Source organism: Rhamphochromis longiceps, linkage group LG16 (assembly GCF_057381845.1).
Source record: "Rhamphochromis longiceps isolate RC_006_pf linkage group LG16, R_longiceps_female_GT1.1, whole genome shotgun sequence".
Lineage (NCBI taxonomy): Eukaryota > Metazoa > Chordata > Actinopteri > Cichliformes > Cichlidae > Rhamphochromis > Rhamphochromis longiceps.
Genome location: NC_140572.1, coordinates 17047235 through 17073267, shown reverse-complemented (window position 1 = coordinate 17073267; position 26033 = coordinate 17047235). Strand labels below are relative to the sequence as shown.

The 26033-nt window shown below is 40.9% G+C and overlaps 1 protein-coding gene across 11 annotated transcripts in view; it reads right to left on the bottom strand.

Annotated features, from left to right (window-relative positions):
- lmo7a (LIM domain 7a) overlaps window positions 1-25232 on the bottom strand; it is a 51173-nt gene extending 25941 nt beyond the window's left edge. For 4 of the 11 annotated variants that reach the window (XM_085385567.1, XM_085385573.1, XM_085385574.1 and 1 more), the window contains exons 1-7: window positions 24740-24886; window positions 24436-24611; window positions 16760-16830; window positions 14470-14539; window positions 8525-8631; window positions 1031-1061; window positions 16-129 (exon numbers count right to left, since the gene is read on the bottom strand). In XM_085385567.1, coding sequence (XP_085241693.1) covers window positions 16-129; window positions 1031-1061; window positions 8525-8631; window positions 14470-14539; window positions 16760-16830; window positions 24436-24507 — 465 coding nt within the window. In that variant the 5' untranslated portion in view covers window positions 24508-24611; window positions 24740-24886. Of the gene's footprint in view, window positions 1-15; window positions 130-1030; window positions 1062-8524; window positions 8632-14469; window positions 14540-16759; window positions 16831-24435; window positions 24612-24739 lie in introns of all 11 variants that reach the window. The other 7 variants (XM_085385571.1, XM_085385569.1, XM_085385572.1 and 4 more) reach the window with 4 other exon arrangements.
- Window positions 25233-26033: the final 801 nt, after the last annotated feature.

Sequence of the window (26033 nt, the reverse complement as noted above, 5' to 3'; positions counted from 1 at the left end):
CTTCTGGGAATTTACCTTGTATAGTGCTGTGCCCAATAAACCCTCAAATGCCTTGAAGTTCAAGTAAGGTCCATCATAGAAGCAGTCACACTGAGCTCTTCTACCTAACCAGTAAATGGTGATCAATACCTGGAAAGAGAAAACAAAAGAGATTATACCTTCATTATTTTTATGAGAAACCTATATCTATACATCAGGTTATCACTACAGCTTTACCTGTACAAATGTCAGGGATCAATGTGCTGTGCAGTGCTAAAGCAGTCGATTGTTATGATAGTTGCAGCCCTGCTTTGATGAGGGTCAGATCACCTAGAGCCATGCTCTAATTTCCAGGCTCATCCAGAATACTCTGTTGTTGTTTGGCTGTGCATTTATATGCTGGACAGGAGACTGGTGCACTAAGGCAAACAGTAAACCAACAAAGCTATAACCCCATTACACATGATACCGTTTAAAGTGGCGTGTCAGCGCTTTGGTTTTTTATGTCAGAAAGTTATCACGGTTGGTGTTGACTTTTTTTTTTTTTACATAAAAAGGGGCAAACATCCTCTAGTGAACATGTATACATTCTTAATGAATTTAAAATTTTAAAGTTATGAGGTGATCATTTGTCATTTTTTTCCTCAATTTATTCTGTAGATGCAAATAAATTGCAGTAGCTGTTTTTCGGCATTGCACCTAAATAAAATAAGGAGGAGAGGTTTACCTATCTCCTTGCATGACCCTCATTAAAGGAGGTTAAGTGTAGGAGGTTATGGCATTCTTGTGACCTGTGGAGTTAAGACTTTAAATGTCTAATCAATACATTCAAATTGTGAATCTGTGAAGCATTATCACGCGAGTCTCTCAGTTTCTTCCTCCTTTGTCTAACCTTCCAAAAATATGAGCAATAAAGCTCTATGTGGCATTATCTTTGCATTGGAATAAATATTTATAATGACAAACTATTATGGGATTCTATAAGCCAGTTGTAAAATATCTGAAAATGAATAAAATATATAAAAAAAAAAAAATAAAAAAAAACACTCACATTTTTCAGCCTCCTGCTGGTCTCTTGATCCCTGGGAGAAAAACAGAAGGTTCATGTGTATGAGAGAAGATGAAAGTAAAAAACAAAACAAAACAAAAAAAACACAGAGCATCGTTGTTGAGTTTATGTGTCGGGTAGTGAAAGAGCTGGAAACTGAGAGCACAATCCAGACTATTGCCAGCCTCGCTCTCACACAAAAGGCGGTGAGAAAAACAAACACATATTTGTGGGGGGAAAAGCCATGAAGTAAAATGTTGAGGCTTAACAATCCGTGTCACATCTGAGCACCTAATTTCAAGCTAATCGCAACATCTGAGCAATTGCGCTATCATTTAGTTAAACTTTAGGGACATAAATGGGTTCTTGGTCACGATGTGGAATAAAGATAAGCCCAGCAGCTGCTAATTTATCACCAAACAAGGCTCTGTTTAATATTTCACTCATATTTCTGGGGATTCAGAGTCAAACTGTGTCAGTAAGCCAACTTTCCCAGGAAACTGGAAGCTCCTGTGAAACCAAACAAAACTCACAGTCTCAAGCTGCAGTCTATTACCCTTGGTAGTCTGTGTACTTGTCACCTATCATGACCTTAATGTCTGTCTTGAGATGTTGGCAAACAGAAATGCATCATAAACAGTAACCATAATGATTTCACGAGAAGATTTACAGTCTGCTTTACATCTCCTGTTCACGTTGCACATTTCTGCATCTTTGTAATACCACAGGCAAACACACCTCTGTCTAACAATGAGAACTTGGGTTACAGCGAGACTTTTTCCATGCATGCAATGTAACCAATAAACCTGCCAAGACAATGATGATGCTGTACATCAGTACCTAAAACCAGAAATGTTTAGGCTTCTATGGGTTTGCTGGGTTCAGATAAAGGAAACAAAGCAAGGACGGATATTTGAATCCATATTTTTCAGGCCAAAGGACAGAAAGGAACAACTGAATTGCTCAGTAGAGAAATAAGCGCTAAAAATAAACATGTAAATGCTGTTCTGAAGTACACTGCAGAGTACAGAGATACTGAGAGAAAATACTGTACTTTTTATTATTGTACTCTGAATGTATTTAATATATTTGGTTATTCTTAAGATTTTACATTGAAAACATTTTTTTTACAACAAAAGCACCATGTAGGACTTAAACAGGTAGTTTCCAAACAAGCCAATGTCAGATGTTGCATATTCATCTGAGTGACCTCCCCCTTTTCATGGAATCAGATATATTGAATGAACTGTTCAAGAGTACATACCCAGTAACTTATGAAATTACTAAAAAAAAAAAAAAACCCACTTTCTGTCAAGTTCATCATCATAAACTTTCAATTTCTTCCTCTGAAAGAGACCCATGAACTATAGTACCACACTGCATGTGGAAGAAGTAGCTCCGCTTGTGCTCTACAAACACCTTTTTATTTAACGGCTATTTAATTCCATTCAATTCAGTTTTACTTATATAGCACCAATTCTCATCAATAGTCGCCTTTATATTGTAAGGTAAAGACTAGAATATTAGAATATTAGACTCTATAATATTAGAAAGAAACTCTCACAATTACACGATGCCTATGAGCAAGCATTTGGCAACAGTGGAAAGGAAAAAAAATCCCCTTTATGCACTTTGTCTAACATTCATGCACCCACTCACACTCCAGTTTATGGATAGGGATCACTTCAGTGTTCCCACGTGTCAGCAATTAAACCACTGATGATCTGATTAGTAGATGACGTGCTTTACCTTCTTGAGTTGTAGCTTGTGGCTAGTGCAGTAGTTAACCCACTTGCCTTACATGCATATGAGCAAGACTAGGAGGAGAAAGTTTCCTGAAGTCACAAGCTGGTATACTCCTCACACTCCCTAGTTTATGTCAGGAATGGCATATGGTGTAAAACTCTGTATTTATTATGATAAACAGTATGTTGCTGACAATGCTTCTGTACTTCTGCTCGAGTATTTTTCCACTGCCGCCGGTACTTTTACCTATCTAAAGGTTCTAACACTTCTTTCACCACAAACAGCTGGATGGGAAGCTGATCAACTTTCCCACTAGCAAGCGTCATCTCACACCAGGGGTTTCCAAAATGCTGATTTGCCAACACTGCAAACTGAAATGGACATTTACCAGTTTGGAACACTGAGAAATATTTATGGCCCCAGTAAAAGAGATGGATAAAAAAAATGCCCTTGTGTGGCTTGGAACATGGGCACAAAGTCTAAGATTATAGCAGCGGCAGCCAGGTCCAAAAAAGTGGGCGTTGTATACCAAAACTACCAGCATTTCTCGTAATGCCCATTTATACACGAGCAGAGAAGATAAAATGGGGCTATTTCTAGTTCTCTGGAGCCTCGGGACTTTGCTGTAGCTTGTTAGAATCAGCTGAGTACTCATATGATTGAGCACAGACACTGCTGGAGTCTGATGCACACCAGTTCTAAACAGAAAGTACAAGCTAGGAAAAAGATACTCTAAAGTAGTATAATCAGTTTATTGTGATTTATTAGGTTTCAAGGGGGGGAAAAAAACAAACATTTGTGTTTTATGCTTCTTTTTTTATATGTATCGTGGCTGCTAAAATATATGCAAGTGTCTTCTTGTGTGTCAAAAGAGGTAAAAAGAGGTTATTCAGGAAGTCATATAGGATTGGTTTATGGTCCTATGAAAAACTATACATGCTATACAGTGAGCAAACAAAGCTCTGACAGGAAACCATCAAGCTTGACAAAATTATAAGACAGTCTTATCATTCACAAGTGTTATTTGCTACATGTTTACACAGACTTTTGCACCACCACACTTTTGGCCAAGGCAAAGAACACGTAACGACCAATCCCTCATCACTTCAGACGGCGTTCTTTAAACTTGCGCCGCACACAAGTACCCAAGACAACACGTAGGCAAGTCAGCAACGTCTACTACACAGCCATTGGAAAGATAAACACAAGCCTCTACCTCTACAACCAAATCAAAATTAGTTTTTCCCCAACAAGATGTTTTTATTTACATGGCACAGTTTCAGCTATTACTATCAGCTACTTTAATTTGACCTAAAGGAGTCGAATAGTAAATGCTGCCAAAATTGAGAAAAAGGAGACAAAAGGGCAGAAAGAAGTCAGATAAACTGAAGAAACACAAATATTCAAATGTTACACAAATAACTTTCTAAGAGAGAGCAAAGGAAATTATCTAATTCAATCACTTCCCTGTGTTATAACAGAGGCAGAACGATAGACTAAGTAGATAATAATAAAATCTACAGATAAATGTATTCCAACCTGTATCTGTCTCTAGTATCAGTCTGTTTACAGCCAATAACGACATCAAACCAGCTCGACCTCTCAAACCAAACACCAAAGCTAAATTAGTGGGTGTGAAAGCGCAATCAGAGAGCATACCTCTGCAATGAAGATTACTTGCTCAGCCGCAATCCATAAATCCACATGTAACAGCATTCATCTATGTTCTTTGAGATTTAAATACAGACCCAGACAATCCCCAGCAGTACCCCCCCAAAAAAGAAAAAAAGACAGACACAAGGAGAGTTAAAATAGAGGAATCAGCTGTGGGTGAAACAGTGTCAGACATCATTGTGTCGTACTTATCAGGCACACTGCAGCCTTTGTGAGCGAGGAAACAGGGTGAGGCTGGTATTTCTCTCTCCAAGTTAACTACAGGGCACAAATATAACCCTTGTGTTGCCCTTTTACAGCCAGGGCTGTGTCAGTGGTGTAGAAACTTTATTGGCCTCTCAGCATCATCGCTCGTTTGGTTTCCCAATCCCAAACAGTGATGGCATTGCCATATATTATACTATGGAACCAGAAGGTGCAGTTCCAGCTCGCTGAACCACACCCGAAACAACAACACACCGGGCACTGCGTCTGACTCCTTTGCCCCGAGTTCCAAACATTCAGATTTTCACAGTGAGCTTCAAAGTACTACCACAGTACACACAGAATGGGGTACAATACACACTGGTGGTGAAGAAATTCTGATAACAAGCTATGTAATCTGTACACATTTCTCTGGGAAACAACACTTTCCTTCAAATATGTGGTTTCTTATGCCATTGCATAAGAAAATACACACAGAGGTCACAATGCTTATTGATTATTTAGAAGAAGCTATTAACATTCCTCAGAGGACAATGCACCTGTCAATCTTGTGCAGTTGTTTTCTCTCTTTTTTTGGGTTGCAGAGCAGTCAATAATTTGCTTAATCAAACAGTGGAAAACAAATGAGACTTTGGACCCCTCTCTGTGGGGGACTTGTTCTGTCAGTTACTGGAAGTCACAGAGCAAAGCGATCACAACAGCGAGAGCAATTTGCAAATTCCACTATAAACGTTGTGCATTCAGAAAGCACTTAAATACATGTAGGCTAGCAAAGGCTATAAACTATGGTTTATGGACGGGCTGAAACTCATTGAACAATCTCTAAATCCTTAGGGCCTTATAAAACGGATTTAAATAAATTTTCATTTTAAGTTCAATTTAAACAAAAATCAACAAACAACTTTTTTCTTATTTTAAAAAATCCTAACTTTTGAGTGAAAAAAACCCCTCTAAGCCAAGCTTATATATTTGAAGCAAGTTATTTTCTGCTGGTTATGTTTGGGACATGTACACAACCGCGTCGTAGCAATGCTGCTGAATTTCTATATCGGATCTAATAGTCCACAGGATGTAGCTAATTTTGAATAGTGCGCTTTTGGAGGGAATGATTAATCCTCAGCCTCATCCTGTGGACAGTTGATAGCTGGTCATAAATAGATGTGAATCACAGTTTGCGATCATGAATCAGATTCAGTCTGGTACTACGTGCTTAAGAAACAGTAACTTGGCTTCGGTTTAACACGTGGACGATACGAGGCAGGACACTGTCCCCTCTTATCTTTCAGTATCTGTATCACAACAGTTTGTGATGCCTATTAACACTTTTTGACATTGTGTTTGTGACTGATAAAAGTCATTATCATAAAAAAGGTTTCATAACACAATGCAATACAGCACTGAACGTGCTAGAACCAGTACTACAATTGCAAAGCTCAAAGGTCAGGCCAAACATCCAATATGTTTTTATGGTGATCGTAATGCGGGCGGGCACGAATTAAATAAAGCCTTCCTTGTGTGCGGCGTCATGCAAACTGTCACTGTGCCTTGTTAATAACTGTATTTTAAGCACCTTACATCTATTTGTCAAACTGGATGGCGAGGACATTTCAGCCTAGACGACTGATCAGCAAAAACACGTTGCAGAGAATTTCTTGGTCTGCTAACAAATAGAAAACTCGATTTGTCATTTCAGTTTCGTTTTATATATCAGTCAGTTCATTCTGCTTCATCTTTCTGCTGCAAAACATTTCAGGTAACTAATGCAAAATGGGAAAGTTTAAATCTAAATGGCAAAAAAATTTAAAAATAAACGTCCGGTTTATCTGCAAGTGAAAGCAACACAGAGCAACCAAGAGACAGAATAACAACCTAATTGCTGCTGAACAGCAAAAAACAGTGAAGCTGAGCGAAGCACCTGTCAGACTGGGTTTAAGGGAGTGGAGGTTGGACAAACACCAGGGGTAAAGACAGCTGATAGAGACAACTTTCTCTCCCTCGCTCTGTGTGTGTGTGTGAGCTCTCAGTGCCTCATTTGCTTAGCCTCTGATAAGCACCAGCACCATAAAACCATTGGCTGCTTGTATGCAGCCTTGTTTGGGAAGATATCCTCATGTTACTGCTGGTGCGCGCTCTCTCTCTTTGTAAGTCAGAAATGCTGCAAGCGAAATTTTTACCCAGCAGGCCAAATTTTATTCCTTCTTGCATAAAAAGAATTCTGGGCATAATTAAAACCTGCTGAATTTAAGAGCAGGAATGACTCGTGCACTCAAGAATGTGTAACTGAATATATACAAACACAAACACACGCAGGTGTACTATGAAGACCACAAGCAAGGGGAGGCTGCAAACTATAAAAAGCTCCTTTACTGGTGTCCTGATACCATTCCAATCAGTCCTGCTTCTCAAAGTGACCCCAGATGCTAAAAATAGGATAGCGAGAACAGTCTTACAAAACCCCAGCACGCAGATGGACAAGGCGGCAAAGAGCTGAGCTCAAGTATACTCTAAGAAGTATACTTTTTATTATATGTCTGCGTGACAGAGTCAGCTGCTAATATGCTAGAGTGACTTTTAGTCAGCTATCACTGCATGAGTATCGTTTCTCCAGCTTGTTACTGTCGCACGAAATTTACCACTAGCATCATGGGAAAAGTTATGTAATGAAGGAAGTGACTGAGAGCATGGTGTAAGACGTATCACAGAATTATCTTTATGAGAGTGACAGGCAAAGATATCTTAAGGCAGCTTGTTCTCTGGTGTAGAGGTGAGGGTGTGTCTTCATAAAAGGTAGGCAGATTTGTTTGTTTAAAGCCCATATACCACTTTACAGTACACCTGTCTGCATGTATGCCTTTTTGATTTACGTGGTTTCGACAATAGCTGTCAGCGGTGGCGAAAAACCGCTTAGGTGAATTATGGGAAAAATGCAACATCTCGAAGGAACACCCCAAATTAAGGGCTACTTTGTGTTTACATTAAGTGAAACACAAAGAGGTGAAGCCCCTCTGAATATACATGCTGCATTTTTACACCTTCACCATGGATTATTTTGTCACCCAAAGTGATGTATTTGCTAATAAGGGCTTATCCGCGTCAAGCTTAACGACCTGCAGGTATTGCTGTTAAAGCACTTTTTTTAAATGCTTGCGCAGCACAGAGAGGGTGCCACAGAGGATGGACAGTACGCCGAGCCCTGCTTCGCTTCCCCCTGAAGGCACACCTGTGCGAAAGATGAACAGGTTGTTCAACATACCGCGCGCTTCTCTGGCGGGGCATTCAACTGACACAAAAGCAACTGTGTGAAAAAACTAATAAACACAGCAGCAGGGTACTGATAATGCGCGAGGCTTCTCTTTAATTAACAATCGCAACGACGAGTCTTTAAAATCTATACCCTGCACCAGTAAGTGCTCAGTTACTGTCACGACTAGGATTTTGCAACCGGAATCATGACATTTGTATTGAATGGAAATTAATTTGACCTGATACTTTACAATCAGATTACACATTCTTACTACTGTGTTTTTTTTTTTTTTATCAACAGTTGGATCTCCCACACTTTAAAGAAACTCATGTACCTCGGCAGGTGTATAACAGCAGGAGAAAATATGTACTGAAAATAGAGTTGACCTTTTTTTAACAGCAGCTTGAATCGTGGCTCACATGAGAACCCATGTCCCTTACAGTATCTGTGAAAGCTACAATGAATCATTCAGCCTCTCTGTGGGAGATTAAGTTGATTCAATCAAGGAAGAAGCAAAAACACGAGTGGGTCTCGGCTTTTGTCTCTTGCATGATTGCATCACAGGTCTGTGAATGATGAGTACAGGCATCAAAGTGTTTGTGCCAATGCTCTGAAAGCTTAAAACTTACTTGACTGTGACTCTTGAGGACAAGTCTTGAAGATCTCCGGGGTGAAAGAGCTGCGCTTCCTTTAGTCCAAGCTTCCCGCAGGCCTTGAGGAAGACGTTAAGGTTGTCCTGGGTAAAGAACAAAGCAGGGATGAGGTCTGTCCACCTTTAGAGGCAAAGAATAATCACTCAGGAATTCAGTGGCAGGGACACAACCTACAAGTGATTGCTTCCAAAGTTCATGTCACAGAGCAGAAGTGGATTGGGAGGAGCATGTGCGTAGCAAATAAGAAGTGACCCATGGCAGGACACAAACACACATGCAGTGGGTGGGGGGAGGAGGCAGCCTGACAAGAGCTGAGTGACAGCAGCAGAGCCACCTGTGGGTTGCGTTAGGGTAGGGAAAACAGCCAAACCAGGAAGAATGACATCAGAGGTTTGCACAAGTCCCACCCAGCCAGGAGCTGGAGAGCAAAAGTGACGCACGCGGCAGCACGCTGCCTGTTGCACTCTTTTCTCACACCCTGAAACTGTCCCCTCCCCTCTGTGCCAAGCCCTTTATTCGAGAATACCTGTGGAATCTGTGGGGTGGTGGTGTATTTTTGAGACATTAGGTTGCTATGAAACCTTAAGTCGGGTGACAGAAACGGATAAATATTTCCCTGAAGCGATTCTTCAGAGGACATGGGAGTGGAAGGACTGCTTTTTTTTTTGTTTCCCCCGTACATTGTGTCAATCACTTTACGGTTTGCGTGTACGTACACGATTTGGACAGGTGTGTGGGCATGATGCAGGAAAGCAAAAATACATTTTGCTCCAAACATATACACACAACTCAGACATTTCAAGCAAATCAACCACACAAGCACCATTCTTTTCCGGTCTCGTGACTTTTCCAGTTGTAATCCCAACTGTCCTGTTTGTAAGGCTGCACTTCCCATTGGGACAGCACTGCTTATGAGGGCTTTCATGTAATCATACATGGTTTCAACATGGGCTGAAATAATTAAGGGGTAGCTAGTTCTATATTTAAATGGCAAACATGCTTATTAGCAAATGGAGGAAGAGAGTTCGCCTCCCAGTGGATGTGAGCTAACAGTTTTGCCTGTCCCTCTGCAGTACTTTGATGGGCTTTATAGGCTACAACCATTACAAGTCATACATCAGCACTTCACCTACTGTATGCAAGAGGTACAGAATAGCACAATCTCCCAGACTGAGATATCGTGACGAATACGACTGAGTAACTCAGGAGATAACACTGATTCTGGCTGCTTAAAGGGACAGATAGGGCCTTTGGTGCTTTTTATCTTCCATCTACATTGATTAAGTGTGAGTTGATCACTACTTGAGATTTAAGCTATTGTGATGTCGTCTTTCTGTTGAATATAATGCAATCAGATGGCGCTTGCCTTGGACCACTCATAGGGCCAAAAACTATTTTTTGAAAACTCTGCAGCAATGTCTGTTTTCAAGAAGAAAAAAAATGCACAGGCCTTGTTGAATGTCATGTCATTTTGTGTTACTGATTGGTACAACATGTACCTTTCAGAAAAAACAAAGCATACTTTTAGCTGCTTTAATTTGCCTCACTAGGGTGAGGCAAACAACAAGACAGCTTTCAAGTACAGGCACTCTGAATGTTAGATTGGAATTTTAAAAACTTGCATTACAAATTATGTTTAAAGACAAGACAATAAATATGGTTTAAAGGAAGTGTAACACAGCCCAGATCATGTTTTCAACAGTGAAGTGAGGAATTGTTAATATTTTATTTGTTTCCCAGGAAAATGTCTAATTCGGTTAAAGTTTGAGAAGTATCATGGTGTTTTTTCAAATGCAGCAAATATCTGCAGTGGCATGAATTATGAAACACAGCTTTATTCATCATACAACCTGGTAACCCATCAGCCCATCCAAAGCCTCCTAAAAAGTGACTGGACAATAAAACTAAGCCTACGAACAGACTACAGATGGAAACCAGAATATTTGTGCAAACAACAATTTTGTTCCATATATGAACATATTCATATGTAAAATCTCTTTAGAGAAATTATTCAGCGATAACTGAGTCTGTTAGCATGATCCCTTTACTTAGCCTTAATTAACTAAAGTGGCATCCAAAACTAACTATAGAAGGAACTGAGTTTGTAATCTGTGTCCATTATCTAAATAGTGACTATATTTGTTATAATAAGTTAACTGGTAATGTTATTCAGTACTTTATATGCTAAACTGTTAACGTGCAGATCTCATAACATATATCCCACTCAATCCCAGAAAATGGGATTAAGGCAAATAAAATTCTAGTTCTATATCTTTTGGTATGTTAATTAACTACAAAGAGCATTATGAACAAACTAAAAGCCCCCGCCCCCCCAATAGATCAGTCCCAGAACATGCAGAGATAATGATGTTGAAGGAATTTTATGCTGACTTGTGCCTGCATATAATCCTGCTAAATATGCTGTACCCATCCAGCAGCCTCTAATCCTCTCATGCAAACTCGAGGATCCTGATTTAAGCACTTCGCTCCAAGAAACGGAAAGCTTCTTCATCTCTTCTGGTCACATTATGGCCACGCCATTTCTTTCACTGCTCTCTTTGTCTACAATAATTCCCCTCAACTGACCCCTTCCAGTGCTTTAAAGAACAAGGAAAGTTATGATTAAAATATCAGGCTACACAGTTTCAAAACCTGTGACAATAAACCAAGAGGAGATTGAATACTTGAAATACCGTCTCTCCTCAAACGGGCTCAATAAAGGGCCCACACGTCTCAAAAGTCGGATCCAGTCATAACATGCACGCATACAACGCAAACACAGTAACAAAACATGGTCAAATACCGTTCATTGCACAGACAATTACACATTTAGATGAGTAAAGACACCCTAAAGGCCACTGAAACTGTTTATCCTCTCCATCCTCCCCCAACTACCTCAACTCACCAAGGAGTTGGTGTGTGCTGGAGCAGCCACTGACATGCCAATTACGGTGTATTTATGGTCTGCACTTTAGTGGGCAGATGGAGTCATCCTTAACTCCCTCCCTCTGGCTTTGCCCCAGTGGGCCTCAGATCCAGGCCCACATTCGTGCAGTTCGCTGCCCAACCACACAACTGCCGCCTTCCTGCTAAGCACTGGTAAAAGCAGAACCAGGCTTGAACCGGGCTTCCATGGCCCAAACCCACATCTCACTCAGCAACAGTCAGAGGAGTTTGCTGACATGAGAAACATTCCCCTGGACACAAGTGAAAGCAAAGAATAGGCCAGAGACTGGAGCCAATGTTGCTAAATATTCTGCAAAACTGGAGATTTACTGTTTTTCTCTCTCTCCTTCGTTCCTTCTTTGGTCTTTTTTGCTCTGCCCAAACTTGAGGCTGGTATTGATTTAGAGTACTGACAATCCCACAGATAGCAAATCTCAAACCCCACTTATAAGTCTAAAAGTTGAAAATACTCATATTTGAGTGGTAATGAGGCACGTTTGCAAGGAACAAAATGATTCAAATCATGCTGTATCTACTCTGCAAAATGAAAAAAGAAACAAAAGAAAAATAGTGTTACTCTTGCTCTTTGTCCACTGCTTCTGGCTTTTCTTCCAGATCTATATTTCTAAGTTGTGTAACAGAAGATGAATGGGCAAACACAGAAATGTTCAGAAAATAGCAAACTTCCAACTAAAAAAACCACCTCCCTCCACCACCACCAACAACAACAACACCACCAAAGACCACACTTATTGCTATTAAAAGAGACGCGAGATAGGGGGAAAAAGTGAGAGTACTTGGAGAGGAAATATATTCTCGCATCAGTGAGACTGAGTAATGTTCGTCTGGAGAACTTTCCACTTTTCTCCATGTGGTTGGCAGTCACTGATAGCCTCGAGCCAACCAGAAGCCTTCACATTTGCGAGAGAATTTATGATCAGGTGGTTTCAGGTTTATGTCCAGGTCTCGGAAATACCACACAAATGCTTCAGATGGAGGAGAAACTTATTACCTCAGCAGGTGCCCGGCCAGCTCTGTCAGTAGTAGTCCAAAACAAACTGGCAGGAAATTTGATTTACGTCAAAATGCCTATATGATGGCGCATGTTTGTTGTTTACAGACTGCTTATTTCACTGCTAACTTGTCACTGTCTTGTCAGCAGAGCCCATAGACACACATGAACTCCCTCTGCTTCAGCTAGGGTTGGGATTCTCTATAATTCCACTAGACAGCTGGTCCCAATTACTCCCACAACAGAGAGATGCTGAGGGATGGGTTTAAGGTAGGTTTTTAAACCTACCCTAGAAGTTGTTTGCAGACGCTCCCAAAACATCCATGTTAGCTAAACCAGCCAGGCCCAAAAGATCTCAGCTGAAATGTGACAACAGTACCAGGCCGACTGATTCAAAAACAGGTATTTAGCATAGACTGTACCAAAGATTGGTATAACCAAAGACACAAGCCACTGGCTTACTGTTTTTGTCTTTGAAAATGGACCTGGGCCCTGTACTACAAAGCAAGTTAAACAAACCCAGGATATCTTTCCATGATCTGGCCTCACTTACCGTAAGATCAGCAATGAAGCTAAGTGATCACACTTCTTTCCGAGCTTTCTTCCAGGAATGGTGATGTCATTTTGGTCAGTAGGTGGAGATTTTATACCTGCTGATCTCTGATCTCGAACATAACCTGCTGCAGAGCAGGTAAGGCCCGAAGGATAACTTGCGATGTTGGTGCACCCCGGTAAGAGGTCAGTCATCTTCATTCTACTAACAATCTATTTCAGGGGTGTCAAACTCAAATACACAGTGGGCCAAAATTCAAAACTGGAACAAAGTCGCGGGCTAACATTAATATTTATTGAAATATATTTATTCCTCCAGATATAAGAATGAATCTTTTCTTATGGACTAAAACACGTTTTGCTGAAAAACTGAATATGGAACAAGCAAAGCTTAATACTAAATAATATATATATTAGCTGTATAATACCAGTAGGCCCGCTCTAATAGTAATAGTAATTCGTGGGCCAAATGTAATTAGGCTGCGGGCCAAATCTGGCCCGTGGGCCAAATCTGGCCCGCGGGCCAGAGTTTGACACCTATGATCTATTTTGAACCTTGAAATCACCTGGATAAGCCCAAATCCTACTTTATAGTGCAGGTATATCTGGACAAAACGCCAATACTTAATGCTAATGTCAATTTGGTTTTTAAGGGACGTCCATATTTCTCCTTAATACTAAATTTGATGCAAAGATTGAATTTACAGCTTAATGCAACTGAAACAGATGAGTTTTCTAAAAATGTATCCTCTGTCGTGTCGTCACGAGGGACGAAATTAGCCATAGAGACAACAGATGTTTTTGCACCACTCTAAAGACATGTTTATTTCTGTTGCAACTTTAAACTTGAGGGTTTGTGGGGATTGACTGACTCTTGGAGCCAGCGTCACATGGCCGTTAAAGGAGCTTCTTGAACTTCAGCGTTCAGTTTTTCTGCTCTGCAGGTTGCCGCTTGGTTTTAAACCCCAAATCTGGCCCCGTCTAACATTCTATCACTCAATCAAAACTGTAATCATCATGCCAACACAAAGACCTTTTGTCTGTAATGGTTTTGATTGAACACAGCCTTCAGCACGGCCGTCCCCGTATTTATGATGCAACCAAATGAACCGGCGGCATTTCAACCAGCTTCACGTTCATTGAACTTAATAGCGTGGAAGGATACGTGGAGCGACAAGTCACTGAGCAAAAACTCTGCTGCTGCCTGCTACACCTCACACTGCTCCACCCAATCTAAGACACCCACTACTATTTCTACAATAGAAATTATCCCCCCCCAAAAAATGCAATAACGAGAGACAAAACTATGATCAAAATAAAAATGAGCTCTTATTGTATTTAAAGGATATGTCTGAGTACAGCTTTTAAATACAATAAGATTGAGACTAAACAATAAGGGGGAAAAACTTACCAGTCCAGCAATAGGAGTAGGCAGTCTGTTAACCCTCTTGACAACACCAGGCTTGATCTTGTTAATCAGTCTGTGAGCAAAAGAGAGGGAGAGGACGAGGGGAAGGGAGACGGTGAGTGAAAGGAGTTGGTTATTGGCTAGCCTGCTTTAAGTGCGAGGGAACGAATAAAATGTGTTGCAAAGTCTTAGTGTTGTGTGTTTACGACTTTGTTTAATGGTAGCCACCTGGCTTCAGTTTAGCAAATCGCCACTGCTGCAACCGTGATGTAAACACACCAGGCACACTGCTCCTAAAATATACCCTCCAACACTGAAACAACCCCAAACAAACCTTGAATCAGCCTCAGAAAACAGTAAGTAAGATAGATGGTGGATTTCTGGTGTTAACCAAACACCCAAGGCAGAAAAAAAACAAACAGCTTGACCAACTGGACTAAAGGCTTCATAAGATGACCATAGTTTATTGTGCCTCAGAGATCTGGTCGGAAAAAAAAGAACTACCACACAGTAAAATTATTCTGTTAGAGGTATTTACAAGTCATGCTTCCCGTTTAAAAAGTCTTCCTTTCACGGTTTAAATTATAGAATATTTTGCAATCAAATATACTCAAAGTACAAGGACTGCAGACTGCAACTAAATCCTATATTCATTACTACTTAATATAAAGATCATATGCTTTATATACCAGGGAGCTACATTAACATGACTGACAGGTCAACTGAGGAATACTGAGCATCTAGCTTAAATTCAGTTTTCAGCTAGAAAACCTTGCAATTTATATGGATGTTACTTTGACAGGTGCACTCCTCAAAGGAAGTGGTCTCCCCCAGCTCTGTTATAACCATGCTGCACAAACTGCTGAGAACCTCTACCAAGAGCAAAGGGTGTTTACCAGATCTCCAAACTTCCAAGCTGACTGTTCATTTGAATTATTAGCAAACATCCCAGTGCCAGAGAGTAAGAGACACCCACAGATAATCCATGTGGGGGTAAGCATGAAACTATGCAATACTGTGCAGTTGGTTTTATTATTCTGCATGACTGATTAATAAAAATCCCTATAAAATGTAATCCAAAGCAATAAAAAGGTGTGACTACAACCCCCACTGCTTGATTAAAGAAAAATAACACATTAAAAGCTCAACATGAGGCAAAATAATTTGTTTACTCTGCGGGCTGGGAGCGGATGGACTGGTATAAGGCTTAGCATGGGCTCACAATAGATGTAAAGAAAGAATGCAAAGGGCCATTTGGGTTCACATTACTCATTTAGCATGAAACAATGGAACGTTACGAGATAACACACACTTTAAGTGAAGTAGGATATAAACATGTCTGCGATCCACGCAAAACATTCTTTTCCAAGCGAGAAACTCCGATAACCAAAACACAATGGGAAGGGAGGCAGCGTTGCTAGGTGAAAGCGATTTTAATCTGTCTTCCTCTTCCTTGTGTTGAGAAAACACAGACAGCCCGTGAGTGAGAGTGTCCGTGTAGTTCTCTGACATCAGGCAAACAGACGAGTCAGGATCAAATCAGCAGAATGAACGGCTTCTTCTCTGAACCAATGCCAATAGAGTGTGGAAGATTCTGCATGGCCTGCTGGTAATTACGGCTTCCTGCTGATCCGAGCAAATCACATCAGTGATGTGCCCATTTAGCAGTGCTGCCCACAAGCAGACACATGAAGGGACATGAGGCTAGCCCTCACACACAGAGCCCTAATCTGAGAAAAAGCCACAAACCCACAACTCTAAGAAGAGCAGTTAGTGAATGAACACACAAGCCAGTCCCGGACAGATAAATTTGTTCCTCCAACTCATCAAAAATGTATGTACCCGTCGATGTACCCATGCTAATGAGAAAGCGGGGTGCCCTGATTCTCCAGTGCGGTTTCAGCTGGAGCTCTTTCCATTCACTACACAGCTTCTCACACAGCTCTCATTAAAGTAACGATGGCGCTCTGCCCGATCCACAGATCTGTAACATCTGTCAAACACACAACACAGCTCCTATTGAAATAGATCACATTTCATATTCTCAAACAAGACCACAGGGGAAAGAGCTGACAAAGAAAACATCAAATAACTACATAATAGAGTCACTATTGTGCTGTCTCAAAACACAGGCTCACTTCATGTGACTAACAAACAAACAGTGACCCAGCAGGGGGTCTGCCTGGGAAACATCAGTAACACTTACGTCGGTGCGCAGACCTGAAGGAGAGCGGAGGGATTCCTTATGAATGAGTGGCTTACGAGAGGTGCCTGGGAAAAGCAGAGTACTTACTCACACAGAAGAACGCCATTCTCCAGCGCAGATCGGAAGTCCTTGCTCCCAAATTTTTTCTTCGTTACTGCCTGGGGGAAAAAAAAGAGGAAAAAAAGTGATACAAAAAAAACAAAAACAAAAAAACATAACAGAGCAATCAGGGTTGGATGAGGAGAGGAGGCGGGAGGTGAGGGGGGGTGTGGTGTTATATGTGTGAAATAGGGTGGAGAGCCTGGAGAAGAAAGGTAGGATGTTGAGAACAGTAGCAGAGGAAGTCAGAGGTATTTCCTCTCGAGTTCCTACGCTGTCTCTGCGGGGAGAGAGCCGTGCACAGTTCTTCAGGTATTCCTCAGGAGCTCACAAGTACCTCATGTCTTCTCACTTTAATGCCAAAAGCTGCTGGTAAACCGGAGAGCTGTGCTAAAACTGTGCTGGAGTCAGACTGCCTGAACCACAAAGCTATGGCAGCATCTGGAGTACGGGAGGAACACAGCACTTTGTTATAGCCTCATGCCTTTCCCATGATCTAAAACCACCGCTGCAGGAACACCAAGAGCCATTACGCAGACAAACACACCGCACGCATGTCGTGCAGCCTTATGCATTTAAACTCATGCACATTTGCATCCTTGATTTTAAACATAACACTAATTATATTTTGTATCTGCTTGTTGTAGCTTTTCATTAATGCATTCTGAACTTCCAATAATAGCTTTTTTATGTTACTAACCAGTCTAAGTTTGTCAGACTAACACACCAGTCAGTACCTGTGATTGTATCCGGCTCCTGTATCCAGTTATCTTTGAAAGCAGAGCAGCTCTGCACAATCCTTTACAGTCAATATGTTATAACCCCAATTCCACATGGTTTATTTGCTGTGTAAAATGTAAATAAAAACAGAATGCAATGAATGCCATTTTAATAAAATCACATTTTATTCACAACAACATGTCAAATATTTTTAACGGAGATGTACCATTTTAAGAGAAATACTAACTCATTTTAAATTGAATGGCAGCAACATGTCTTAAAAAAAAGTTAGGACAGGGCCACGTTTACCACTATGTAGCATCCGCTTTTCTTTTATCAACAGTCTGTAAACATCTGGGAACCGAGGAAACCAGATGCTGAACTTTTGGGAGAGGAATGTTGTCCCATTATTGTCTGACACAGGATTCTAGCCGTTCAAGAGCCCTGGATCTTCCTGGATCTGGTGCTCTAAATGTTTTCAGTTGGTGAAACGTCTGCACTGTAGGCAGGCCAGTGCAGCACCTGGACTCTTCTACTATGAAGCCATACTGCTGTAATAGATGTAGTATGCAGTTTACCATTGTAAGGTTTCTGTTTCTATTTACTTTTTGCACAGCATCCCAACCTTTCTGGTATCAGGATTGTGGAATTTTTTTTTTTTTTAATTTGCATGTACATCAAAACACATTAGACAATTATACATGTATTCATAGAACTTTTGCAATGTGGTAAGTGCACTGCAGGACAAGTAAAAACAACTGGACAAAAATATCCTCCTCTATTTTCCAAAGCAGAAAGGACTTTTTAAATTAAGTGTTTCTTTGCCAGTGGCCTAACGTTCCCACACATTGTGCTCAGTTTTTAAGCAATCCCTGAAGAGTTGAAACAAAAAGCAGTGCTATCCTCTCTGGCAGAGGTTATGACTACAATGGCAACCTCATAGTATTTTTTTTTTTTTTACTGTGGGAGCATGCACACTGTAAAACACTTTTTTTAAGAGGTCTTGAGCAATAGTTTCCAGGCTTTCTAAAATAACCTGAGAAACACATCTGACCCTTCAGATGATCCATCTACTTTTCACTGAATCCTCATCAGAACTGGTTTCAATGGAAGGCCAAAGTTCAAGAAGCCAAATTGTAAAATAGAATTAAACCAAGTCTGTTTTTGCCTTATATACGGTATTTCCATGTATGTTTGGACGTGCTTTGATAAATTGCTACAGCTATTTACATTTTTCCAGCAAAATATAAAGAAACGGAGGCTGATTCAAGACCTTTGCACATTACTGTAACTTAAATCACCAAGAGGGAGGGTGAGCTGACACATTGAACTACAAGAATAATACTGGTGGGTGCAGCTGGCATGAGCCAAAACATAAATGCACGCACTCTCACAGAAAGCAAAAACACGTTGGACGAGTCTCGCTGACTGATTGATCAGATGTTCCTTGTTCCAAGCCTTTTGTCTGACTTCCTTTGTCCCACAGAAAGGAACAAAAGCTGGGACAATTACTACTATAGTTAAGTACAGGCAAACATTTTTAGGATGACAGGAGAAACAGAAACAATTATAGAGACTGGCTGGATGCCACTATTATTCCTTGCCAACAGATTGTGCTACACCCCAAAACACACCCTAGGTAAGCTGAGATGCCCAAAGCCTCAAATACCCATCATTCCAAAAGTATTAGACCATGGTGTAATAGATGAATAAAGATTAAGGTTCTCACACTAGTAGGAGGAAGCCATTCTGCATATGTGATTGTGCTGCTGTTTGGGAAATACATGTTTTGTTTACATAATACACTGAGATCTTGGCCTGCTCCTCTTTCATTGACCAAAATACAATCAGAACCAGACACTGAGAACACGAAACCAGCACGCAGATATGCAAAGCTACAGACATGTAGACACAAACACAAAATCACACGGAGAGCAAACAACCCCTGCAGCAGACAGAGAGCAGTCAGCCAGCTGCTGCAGTTGGCATATGAAATCCTGACCCCTACTGTTCTATACACACAGCTGGGATTTGCATGCATGCAAACAAACAAACACTACATGTGGGAACATTATCGGAAGTATGATTCCATCTAATTTGGGTCTTTCCTAAAAGTGTCCCTTTATTTATTTTTCATTAAACGTTCTTTTCAGAGTTCTATCGGCTAATCAACCAACAAAATGATTCCAATAATAACTTCAAGGCTAAAAATGGGAGCCGACCTGGAATTAACACAAAGCTGGAAGCATTGGCATAATTCTATCCTCTACAGTCATCATTAGAGGTATTAACTGCACTTAGATCCAGTCCTGCTGTGCCCTCCCTCTCCTGTCCAACCTGCCATGTGGGATGAAAACTCTAATCTGCACCAACATACTGCCGCTCTGATTTAACAGGGAGGTTTAAGCCGGAGCAGGCATTTCAAAAACAGCTTGCCTTCATGCGCACCCACCTTCACCTTCCAGCTTCCACCAAAATGTGACCAAAGTTTACTCTGGGCTGTGGAAGGGTCCTGTGAAATTCATTATTATTATTGGAGTGAACCATTATCTGTGGTAGAGGCCAAATATTCAGAGACTCTGCATCCATGACCGCAGTTATTGTTTATTCATGCAGGGCACTGAGGCAACTCTGTATTCAAGGTTTGTGCGGATGCAGCCCCTCTGGCCACTAATTGTTCCTGAAATTCTTTGTTTCTTCTGCAGCACATTGAGGTATGGGTCATCAGAGGGAAACTGGGACCATATCCAAATATTTCAAGGTTTGGACTCAAGGGAAAGACACTACTGTGGAAGCACTTAGTAATAACACCATCAGCATCCTGGAATAATAGGAGTACATCAACATGTAACTGCAAGGGAATGTTGTCTTGTTTGAGGGCTGGTCTCACATGAGTACGTCTGAAAGCATGCGGCCTCGTTTCTAATTGGTTTCTGTCAAAACAGTCAAAACCCCGAGTGAGGCTACAGCGAAGTGACTAATCAACACAGCTTTTGGTATGAAAAACAACACAGCAGCATAGGTCACGGGGAGGGGGGATTCATTCAAACTTGGCAACATTGAAAAAAAAAAAATTTGTAGAAAAGGTAATGACCCTACATAACACTTATATAAGGAAAAGTTTGCACACAAAAAGTCAAGGAAAATCTGTCGTAGCATGTTGTGTGGATTAGCTGGTATCAGATAGCATTTCATAACCTTCTTATTTTACTTATTTTATGTGGATGGCTGCAAAATGTCTCAAACCCCACATGGAATAAAAGCATATCTAATAATATTCCTTTCTGGATTTGTTAATTGTGAAATTCTTTCCAAATCAGTCTTTGTATGAAATAATTGAGGAAAGTATTTGAATAGATACTTCTTTTCCAAAAATGTGTCCTTTTTTATCCATTGCATTTATAATTGTAACATTTTGCAATATTATATTTAGCTGGCTAACAAAACCCACACCCCAATGACCTCAACTTGGACAACTTGCTCTACTATAAGAGAGATTTTTCAAACTTTTGCTGCACTTAACAAAAACATTTACAGAAAATAAACAGGTGATTAAAAGGTAAATAACAATCAAATCCCTCCTACACTCACCAGACGCTGCTAGGTACACCTTGCTAATTCTTGGTTGAACCTCTTTGGCTTCAGAACTGCTGCAATGTGGTTGCAGGCCACAGTTGGTACTAAAGGCCCAAGGTGTGACAAGAAAATAATAATGGATTGCATTTTTATATAGCGCTTTTCGAGACCCTCAATGCGCTTTACAATTCCACTATTCATTCACTCTCGCATTCACACACTGGTGGAGGCAAGCTACGGTTGTAGCCACAGCTGCCCTGGGGCAGACTGACAGAAGCGAGGCTGCCATATTGCGCCATCGGCCCCTCTGGCCATCACCAGTAGGCGGTAGGTAAAGTGTCTTGCCCAAGGACACAATGACTGAGACAGACAGAGCTTTGGATCGAACCGGCAACCTTCCGGTTACAAGATGAGCTTCCCAGTATACTAACACCATCACCAGCTTGAACTGTTGATATGAGGCAGGGTTATGTTTTCATATTGTTTACAACAAATTCTGATCCTCCAAACTAAATGTTGCTGAGGAAGTTGAGAATCATCAGACCAGGCAACGGTTTTCCAGTCTTCACTTGTCTTCCAATTTTGGTGAGTCTGTGTAAACTGTAGCTTCAGCTTTCTGTTCTTCAATGAGAGAAGTGGCACCTGGTGTGATCTGCTGCTGTTGCAGCTCGTGTGTTTAAAGGCTCTATGTGTCGTGCACTTCTGCGTCGCCTGGTTGTAACAACTGGCTATTTGAGTTCCTGTTGGCTTCCTATCAGCTTGAAGCGGTCTTGCCATATCCTCCTGCCTCTTCCTGGATCCTTTCTTTCTTTTGGACCATTCTCTGTAACCCTAGAGATGGTTGTGCAGGAAGATCCCAGTTTATTATCATTTTCTAAAATATTCCAGCCCTTCTGGCACCAGCAACCATGCCACACTCAAAGTCACTTAAATCACCTTCCTCCCCCATTCTGATGCTTATCATATCTGCAAGAAAAACAATGCACTAAGTTGCTGCCATGTGGCTGATTAGAGGTTTGAACTAACAAGCAGTTGAACAGGTGTACCTAACAAAGTGGCCAGTGAGTGCATGTGGAAAATCTCCAGAAAAGTAGAATTAAGTTACATTGCTTACACATGTTACTATGGTAGATGGGACAAGAAACTATAAAGGGCTTAGTTTTGGTTCAGTATTACACAACTGTAACCAGATAAGTAACAAAACTTCACAATATCTGCAGTATTATGTTACCTTTGACCTTTTGCTTTGTTCCACTTTGTTTTTTTGAGAAACACAATGCAGCATTTTTTATACTAACCACACACACACACAAACACACAGCATTGAGAGTTGAAATGTTATACAGAATAAAGAGTGCGATGTTAACATGAGCTTCACATGGACCAATAGCTACTGGGAAACCCCACCTAGAACTGTTCTGAGAGCAGGCTCTTTGAAAAATTCAGTCTTATTAATGACAACGTAAACAAAAGAGGTGGCGGAAAAGATGCTGCCATGTGTCTGACATCTTTGCTTGCTTCGGCACCGTTAGTGAAACACAGATCTAAGACTTAATGATTTTATTATATTACTAATTGCCAAGTTATTATTCATAGCGGATTGTTTATTGTCGGACCAGCCATATACATGATCTTCTGACCTGTAAATATAAACACAGCCACTTCTTCTCAATTGTCCCACCAATCACACTTGAAGCCTTTCTATTTAATTAAAGAGGACCTCCATTATTCCACTGGGCCCTGTGGTTGTAGGACGCATCGCCCTGCGCTGACAGCCTGCCAGCTTCGAGGGGGCTATGTTCACAGCCATGGAAGCTAATGCAGGAATGTGTCCATGTGACAGGCTCCAGACCATTTAGTCTAGTTTTTAACAACACCACCAACCTCGCCACGCACACATGCCTCTGTTTAAAGTGCTGTGAAGCCAAGCAGCTTGTTAATCATTCAGTGGCTGAATCCAAGAAGTGAGGGGGGGATCTCTTTGAAGAGAAACCTTTCCTCTCTGATGGTACTAAGTAGCTGATTGTTCTTGTATTGCAGAATAGTTCTTAGTCTTATTCTTTCAAAAATATTACCCCCATTGCCTTCACCCATTTGTTCAGCTTTCTGCTCACCCTCCCTAAAGTCCCTCCCTGCAGACCATCATGCCCCCACCTCACTCCATGAGCAAAGCCACTACAATGGGCCAGTGTGCAAGTGTGAGAGACACTGATGTCACATTGAAAGCATTCAGATTCACCCTCATGAAATAAGAACAATATTTGTTTAGTTAGGGCCATGCAGCAGTTTCATGCAGCCCTGCTGGGAAGAGAATTTGCAAGATGAGGACACATAATTTCACCCGCTTGTTATGAGAATAGGGAAAAAAAGCGCCAGTCTGGCGCGAGTTGGAGTGGAAACTTTAGAGAATATGACATTTTAGGAATGAAATGGAACAGCTGGAGTTTTTTTTTCTGTTGGCAGCTATTTTAAAATTTGAAGGCTACCACAAGAGAGGGGGAAATTACTGTAAAACACTTTTTCAGCTTCAGAAAAGAACCCTCTTGTCAAAACCTCTATTGTATATTGCTCACTTTCAGAATTGGTCATAATCATAATATGCAGCACAAAATACGAATGCTTGGATTCATTGCTAACATGTAATTTTGTATAAGCACCATAAACCCAAAATCTCAGTCATTTGTTATGAATCGGAGTTAATCCACAGTTACATAATAGCTTGGATCAGTCATAGAAGATTTTCCTAATTGCTCTTTTGGGTTTTCCTCTCTACCTGCAGCAACTGAAGCCTCGAAGGCAAAGGTAAATGAAAGAAAAAAAAAAAAACAGGTCTAGGCAAGATCTGACATCAGAAGTATCAGCCAGCAACAGTGATGACTGGGGTCAGACCCACCTACCTGTTCTGTGAAGAGAAAAGAGATAAGTGCTAAGAATTGTGTGATTCATCTTTCAAAAGAGAAGATTGATGGCTGGGTAACTTGAGACGTGAGGTCAAAAGGTGACACATGCCTGTATGGATCTTTGAGTCAGGGCTATTATCATTTGGAACTTGGGTGCTGGCGGTTAAAGCAGTTCACAGTCATAAAGAATTTCTCAAGCATGTATGTATTGGAAGGTCAAACTCTGCCAAAAACATAACTATAAAATTAAAAAGATATACAAATAACAGATCTTTTTCACTAGCAACTGACAGTCCTTAACTTTTACTTATAGACTGCCTTACCTGTTAATTCTACTGAGGACAGCAAAGAAAAGAAGTAAAGAAAGTTCTGAAATATATATATATATATATATATATATATATATATGTGTGTGTGTGTGTGTGTGTGTGTGTGTGTGTGTGTGTGTGTGTGTGTGTTTTTACTCACCTCAATCCATCTCTGCGCCTCCGAGTAGGCTTCCTCGCAGCTGACTGAAGACTGCTCACGCCACTCCATCATAAGAACTTATTATCCGAGCTTCACCGGCGGGTAAAGTCCTAGCAGCCCGCATATAAAAGGTCCACATAAATGTGAGCCAGCTGAAGCAAGCAAACTCGATCAACCTACATAAAAGTGCACACAGGTGAACTCTCAGTCATTCATCAAATATGCCTCCTATTGTTCTTTCCCACCTGCTCATTCGTAAATGAATGCAAGGTGTAACAGTGTGCATCATCTTGCGACTGCTTACCTTTTCTTTCATCCGACACACCTGTGCTTTGTGTCCTTTTGGCAGCGGGTTTACACACTCCACCTTTTTTACTCAGCGATTGAGTGTTTGAAGACGCGCTGAGCTCACCTCTTGCAGCACTCACACGAAAGACAGTTTTTCACCTCAAGTTTTAGAGCTGCATGAGTTAGAGTCTGCAGCGGGAGTGTCTCCAAACCCGGGTCCGGGGACCACCCACAGGTCCTTGAGCGGATTCCAGTTGAAACACACGGTTGAATTCGCTGTTAGCCCCCCCAAGAAAGGTATTTGGACTCCTGGTTTGGGCCAGATGCACGTTAGTGTAAGTGTATACTGAGGTAAGCCATTAAATTCTGTCGGACTACAAATATCCTGAAAGAAAATGTGAGGTCGGTTGACGTCTGGTCTCCAAACACAAAAATGTTGCGGGAAAAAAAACCTTTGAGTCTATGGATAAAACTTATGTAATTGCAGGAGTTCGGCGCTACCTTTAAAATAACGTTCTTTTCCTGCACCACCGCCAAGCGGTGATTAAGGGGTATTCCAAGACCTGAGCACATGCTTTACTCGAGGGTTTCAAACTTCATTGCGAAACAACAGCATGCCGATCCATTAAAATGAGTGGGATTTGGTTTGCAACTTTTAGAACAACTTACTGATTACATTTCAATCAACTGGGCTTTTTTGTTTTTGGAACTTGTAGGGAAGAGGCTATGTGCTACAACATTATCTGCAGTTCTGTGAAAAATGAAGCATGAGTCAGTAGCTTGTAGAACCACCTTTAGTAGCAATAATTTGATGTGATCAGTTTCTGTATAATTCATTGGAGTTTTCCCCACTCTCCTTTACAACCATGTAGAATATTTGGTATAAAAGAAATTTCATGGTCAATTCAATGACTTGGAAAATACCAGGTCCTATAGCAAAACAAGTCCTCCATCACCGTGCTGACAGTTTGTATGAGGCATCTGCTGATGTGCTGTTTGGTTTTCAAGAAATATCGGGTTATTTTGGTCTCATATGTCCAAAAAACACTGTTCCAAGTCTTGTGTTTTGTTCAGGTGTAAATCATTCTGCCATGCTCATTTTAGAGATATGAGACATCCTTATCTCCTGGAAACCCTTTCAAGCAACCAATATTTGTTCAGTCTTTTTTTAATCATACTGTCACAGTTAAACATATAGGGGGTTTATTGCATTTTCTCTAAGCATTGCACAGCCTAACCTTGAGGTGAATTTGCTGGGATGTCCACTTCTGGGAAGATTGTGGTATTGTGTTAACACATACCTAAATTCT